Raw genomic sequence first — 6,640 nt, 5'->3', positions numbered from 1 at the left:
ATAAAAGCACCTTAAATGACCTCTGAGTGTCTCTGGACACAGTACATTTTGGAAAATAAAATATCAGTGAAGCGGTTTTCGGGACACAGATTAAGAAGTTGCGGACTGTAAAGGACTTTCATTGGAGAATATTCGTTATCGGTAAACGTCTGCCCCCTGAGTAGGCTTAACCTGTGTGCACACAACCAGCTCACTGTGCTTTCATCAAACTCTTAAGCTTTAAAACATGCCTCATCTGCATGTATTTCTACCACAAACATCTTGTTCATATCTGATCACTGCTCCAGGACTTAAGACTTGAGTGAGGAGAGGTCAAGAGTTCATGGCTGCCTGATTTTTTTTTTTTTTTTTAACTCTCCTTCTTCCACAGTCCCTGTCTGAGGCCTACCCCTGTTCCAAAGGTCAGACCGACAAATTGTTTTAACACCTGTTTTTTTTTTCCCCCTTTTTTTCCTCGAAAGAACATTGCTAACATACAGGCTCATCTCTTTAAGTGTTTGCATTGACTTGAATGCATGACTTGTGTCTCCATTTAACAGAACACATTTCATTTTATTACATATTATTTTTGCTTGATTCAGAAGAAAAAAAACAAACAAAAACAAAACAAAAGATGTTTGTGGCTTCCGAGTGCTCCAAGTTCTTTCCGTGAGCTCCGGAAAAGGTAAAATATCCGATTCCGCGGAATTGCTCTGAGCTGTCTCATCGTGTCCATATCCTGCAGGGGGAAGAAAAAAAACAGACAAAGTAGGAATGAGTCACCACAGCTTGACAACATCACTAATTCCTCAAAACAGTCGAATTAAAGGAGACCGAAAAGGAAACTAAAGCCAGCTCTTCAGGACAAAAGCCAATAGATCATTATAAGTGATTCTTCCACCTTTTTAACCCCTTCCAGCACACTGAAGACATTCAGACGCATTTCCGTACCAAGCAGGTCTTTTCTGTGATCTGACGTATAAAACTCAACTGATGTCTATATCTACAACAACACTACCATTTCCAGCAGTTGCATCACACCCAGACCTGGCAGCATGTGTAACACCAAACTCTGGATAATGAGATGTCACTGATTGTGGATATTTGTTGACAAGACAAAGCTGGACAGGAGATCCAGTAGTCTCACTCCCACTCGATAAAATCTCTTTATGATTTCTTCAAACCTGCTCTGGGGTGGGTGATGGTTAGCGGGGGGAGGTTAGTCGTGGATCTTCGTCGGCCGGTGAAAAGGGCCAGACTCCTGTTCCTGCTGAACTGAGCCAGTGTTTTTTTGCAGAACTGTAATCAGCTCAGTAGGCACGGGAGTCCAAGCCCATCTGGCTTTTTTCCCCCCGTTCCCCGACGTGAAACGGAGACATACGGACACCCCGCACAGGAGCGCCGTGTTCGGGCTCTCGGCGGGAAAATCAGACAGGGGTAATTCACTGTCCGCCCATCGGTGCTTATCACTTCATTTCCCTCAGAATGTGAGTTAATGACATTTTAAATACCATCTCTGCAACTAATTCCATTTTTACTAGGCTTTGATGGTAATGCATCTTTAAAGAGCTTCCAAATATAGTCATTTACAGCCAGTCCTTGCCCAGGTTTCACATTTAACTTATTATACATCTATCATGACTTGGACACACTTCGCTAGAGAAATGAATGTTTCGCCCCGTATCTGAGTTTAGCTATGTGTAAAACCTTTTCAAGAGCAGAATTTTCCCCATCCTTATTGTCTTCATCCTTGTGCTATTTTAACTATGTGTCATTGTGCATTCAGAGAAGAACAAAAGCAAATCCAATCAAAACACAAGGTCTGTTTTTTGGGGTTTTTTTCTACACTGTTTTTGCAGTTTTAGTTCTCTGTATTTTTACGAATTCCACATGCATCTAGTGCTATTTTCCAGCTGTTGTGAGTGCAAAAGTGTTTTAGTTTTTTTTTTTTTTTACATTAAGGTTGTAAATCTCTGGAGTTAGAGGAGAAAGAAGAAGGCTCCCGGGCTTCTCGTCTCACTTAAGGCTCCGTCGGTTCGCCTGTTTCTCGTCAGTTCTCATTAGGGCTGTCTCCAGCGTCTCAAAGCCCTCGTCATCCGTCATCTTAGCCGAGACCTCAGAGCGACAGTTTGCTATATACTCCAAGCGCACGAAACTTACAATTGACTCATTATGACTGAAACTCTACTTAAACTACTCCAGAAATTGTGGGATTTCATTTCTCTCTCTCAAAGCACATTTACAAGATGATGTATGAATTTTCAGTTTAGACCTTGAGTCCGGACACTGAATTCTTTTTTTTTTTGTTAAGGCTTCTATACTATGAAAATATTTTCGGTGGGAAAATAGAAAAAGGAGTTGTTGATAGAGGAGTGGTGTGTGTGGGCTATATAAGGGAACACACACACACACTCACACACAAAAAAAGAAAAGGCCCAGAGAGGTGAGAATGGAACTCTATTGTGTGAAACTTCCCGGCTGGTCTTAACTCTCCTCTCCGCTGGGCCCCTTTTAATGCACACACACTCCCCTGGGAGGCTGTATGCTCTCTCTCAGGTCATGGGATTAATTATAAACACTTCACATCTATTGAAAGGAGCAAGGAAAACACACTAACACCATCTCTCTCTCTCTCTCTCTTTCTCTCTCTCGCTCTCTAGGTTTCTTTTCTCTACCATAAAGCCATCTACAAGAGGGACTGTAGTCATACATGACCTCCTCAGTTTTAGCTTGCTGTTTGCTGGTTTAGTGAAAGAAAATCAAAGGGTCAAAGGGTCTTTCTCTCCTCAAGTGCAGAACTTAGCCACTGTGAACAAAGAGGAAATCAATCACTGTTCACCAATCAGCTAAGCTCTGTACCTGGTCTGAGAGTTCTCTTTCTGCGCTCATTGGCTCCGCCCCCCTCACGGCTCATTGGCAGAACCCTTGTGAGAGTAAGTGTGTGGACACTGGAGTTGTGGGTGGGTGGTGCGGGGGCAGCTTGTAAAACTTTCCTCGTCTGCATTTTTCGTGCTCCTGTTGGAGGGCCCCTTGAGACCATCGTGTCTTCTTTTTCTTTTTATTTTATTTTTTTCAAGCTGCGCCGCGCGGGTGCCTCCGGTTGCCATGGCAGCCGGCGGGGCCGCGGTTGTGTGGTAATCCCTGGCAATGTGATTTTTATCTTAAGTCACAAATCAGCACGCCAGGAACCCACACAACCCCGACATGAAAGGCAAACCTGCAGATCCTCTCGCTCTCCCTAGGCCCCCCTTGGGCTCCCGCGATTGGCTACGCTCGGCTACACCAGGGATATGTCCCTCATTATCCTGATCAGGAGGGATTCCTGAGGCATGCTCACTGCCAACCCATATAGGGGAAAGTGGAAAGTTTTTCTACAGCATCACAGCTGACACCTTCCTCGTGAGTTCTCTTACTCTTTACACAAGTCGAAAAAGCACTGGAATTCACTTTGTATAGTCTAGTTATAGTTATAGCTATTTACAAAAAAAAAAAAAAAAAAATTCCAGCCTGTATTACCGTAGCCTTTTTCGGTTTACGCTAATCGATTAAGTTGCCTTGCTCCTTATTATACACTGAGAAGTAAAACACTTCACAAAAGCTGTATATTAGGCTGGACATGTGGAGACATTCTCTGGGCGGTGGATTTAACCTCAGCAGAGCAGCAGGTGTCATACATCATGCCTCTAACAATGCGGAGTAGCACTGCATGTCATGCTAAATGAGGAGTGTCCACACGGGGAAACAAATGAGGATAGGCAGACGTCTTCGGACAAAGACGTACGGCCGCTTCGACAAAGAAAACTCGGGGCATTGGAGGCGCGAGACGCCGGATGGTCATTTCAGTCGCGTTGATTTATCGGCCGACACAAACCGCGTGAGCCTGGAAAGCCGTGTCTCCTCTCCTCGCTCCCTCTCTCCCCATCTCCAAACACATAAAGCTGTCATGCCGGTGGATAAAAGCACCGCGCCTCAACCAAAGGTTTGTCAGAGGCAGCTAATGGATTTATCTAGCCGCTCGTAAGGAACCATAAGTTGTCCTCCTGGAGGCTGACAAGTATTTAGTAGCCTCACGCATCACAAACCCACGCAAAGCGCTGGGCAGTTCGACAAGATCATATCAATGCATGAAAACCACGATAAGATGAGATGCTTCAACGACAAAAAAGGTTTCTCCACCTTTTCCACTCCATTTGAACCATGTGCCTTTCTTCTGTAGGTCTTATGGGGTCTAGCTTTTAGAGCAGGAATTTAACGGTAAACAAATATAAATGCATACAGTCATGAATATATATGAAACAGACTCTGGGAATGTTTTTTTTTTTTTTCCTAAAGCTTCTTTTAAGAGAGCAGACAGACTTTTCATTTGAAGTTCAGATTTGTTTGAGAAACACATTCCAAAATTCCTCCTCTTACAAACATCTTGACAGGCCTCCTGTGTAACCACGGGACAGGCAGTCTAGGGCTTCAGAAGGAATGTTTAGTCATGGTGGCCAAGACACTCAGAGCAGATCTTTAATATGGATAGGTTTTAAAAATGAGCTCTCTCTTTTTTTAAAGGCTTAAAATACAAAGGCATCCGTTTAAAAAAAAAAAAAAAAACTCACTTTTTTCAATGCAAGACAAGCGGATTAATTGAATTTTGAAAGGGGTACTAAATTTGGGAAATACATCAATTTCTTCGGCCAAAAACTTTGATGAATTTAGTGAAATCATGCTATTTTAGGACTAACTTAACTCACTTTCTTGCTTTCTCTCTCTGTCTCACACACACACACACACACAAAACCATACTAGAATTCCATACTCTAGAACAGTAGCTTGAAATGAAAATGAACTCTATTTGTGAGCAAATTGCTTAACCAAATCCATTTGGTAGAAATGTGACCACTTAAACAAAACATTCTTATCAAATATTCTCATCAGATGGAAAGGCAAATAAATGTACTCAAACACATCTAGTGCAGCCATAGGCCACGGACAAGATAACGTTTCCACTCGGTATGAGGTGTGTACTGAATCACAATACCTGCCGCCCAATGTGGCGTCTCCATGATGATGAGATGTATATTATTGATTTGTGTGTGGGTGACATAAAGAACTGATAAACGACCCATGCAAGGGGGACAAACCAATGGCAACACAAAAAATGAAATAGGGACTATTTACTGACTCACAAGGAGTCGGGCCAACAAACTTTCAGACAGCTTCTGGACTCTGTCTATTGGGAAACTGGAGTCAATAGAAACTCTTACAGAAGGAAAGCCCCAGAGTTCATTGAGAGGTGGTAGGTGGAAGCGTATGCCACACTTCATTGTGAGGAGCTTTCCATAACAGTTTATTTACATTTTGAGCTGGAAAACTAAAGAAGATTTCATGTTTATAAAATCCCCGAGGAACCCTTTTTAAAGTATGTTTGAGGGCTTTCTTGTTTTGTAAAAACTGGGGTATCTTGAGAAACAATATTAGCATCATAGAATGCTCCTGGTTGTCTTAAAAGGCCACAACTGTGCCATGAAGAGCAATGACCCTTACAATATATTTGAGTACACCACAACAGATCCAGCAGCATATTTAACGGCTGGGAACAGGCAACGTCGGTTACAGGCTCTTCCTCTTTCTGTCTCCAAACGTTAACCTGTCCAGATGTTGGAAAACAGTAAATGAAGACATGCTTTCCTCCACTTTGGGTGATCGTTACTCCGAATGACACACTGATCACGTGCTTTGGCCTTGTCTGCGGGTGACTTCCAACCGGCACGCTTAGGTTAAGTTTCTAAAAGTTACTACCAATGCTACGTTTTTTAAGACTCGGGTCACAGATGCATTTAGTCAGTTCTGTGGTCATTTTTGATGCTGTTCCTTTGTGGGTTTTTTTTTTTTGTTGCTCTGTTCTTGTAAATGAGATCTAAACTGCAACCACTGCATTTCTCATGGAGTTTTACACCATCCTTCCTGATGGAGTTGAGCTCTTCCTTCCTGCAGTCATTGCCATTAATGATTTTTAACGCTTTTCCTCTTGACATATTATATGCCAGTGCCGTTTCTGTAGCTGACATGACCAGAGAATCCAGGCATCAACTCCACAATCTCTTTCAAGGTCTGTTAGAGCTTCCTAATTGATTTTGATATTGACATTTTAAAAACGTAGACGACAACATGTATTTTGGAGCAGAAACTCATTGATAATTAAGTGTTCCAGAGTCTTCTTTGCCTGTTATTTAATTCATTCAAAATATCCTCATTCATGAGGTGTTTCCATTAGTTTGTCATTATTTTCCGCTGTAAATATCACTGAGGCGATGTTTCATCATTATGTCTGGCACTTGGATATGTTACAAATGTAGTGTAAGCGCGTGAAACTCCCAATGACGTGAGGCCAGATGTTTATGTACAATCTCAGTGTGAGTTTAAAAGCATATAGTTGATCCACTGATAGATATTGGTGAATGAACATTAATGAAATGCCTTAGAATCCACCACCACTGCATGCACATAGTTGTTACTGAAACATGCAGGCCTAAGAGCTTAATGTTGACAGACAGATGAGGTGTGTCTGGGTGTAAAAGATCCCATGCTGACCTTTCGTTGACCCTAAAAAAGGCGCGTACCTGCGCGCATAGGCTCAGAGGATCATTTCCCGCACTACGCTGCGTGCTGATTG

The 6,640-nt window shown here is 42.5% G+C and overlaps 1 protein-coding gene across 1 annotated transcript in view; it reads right to left on the bottom strand.

The window, feature by feature from the left end:
• Nucleotides 1-26: 26 nt before the first annotated feature.
• aopep (aminopeptidase O (putative)) overlaps nt 27-6,640 on the bottom strand; it is a 62,519-nt gene continuing 55,905 nt past the window's right edge. Inside the window, exons 16-17 of the mRNA XM_030785290.1 lie at nt 6,588-6,640; nt 27-718 (exon numbers count right to left, since the gene is read on the bottom strand). The exon at nt 6,588-6,640 is cut by the window's right edge and continues 102 nt beyond it. Coding sequence (XP_030641150.1) covers nt 6,602-6,640 — 39 coding nt within the window. The 3' untranslated portion in view covers nt 27-718; nt 6,588-6,601. The remainder of the gene's footprint in view (nt 719-6,587) is intronic.

This window comes from Chanos chanos, chromosome 1 (assembly GCF_902362185.1).
Source record: "Chanos chanos chromosome 1, fChaCha1.1, whole genome shotgun sequence".
NCBI lineage: Eukaryota > Metazoa > Chordata > Actinopteri > Gonorynchiformes > Chanidae > Chanos > Chanos chanos.
This window is presented reverse-complemented; position numbering and strand designations above follow the sequence as displayed.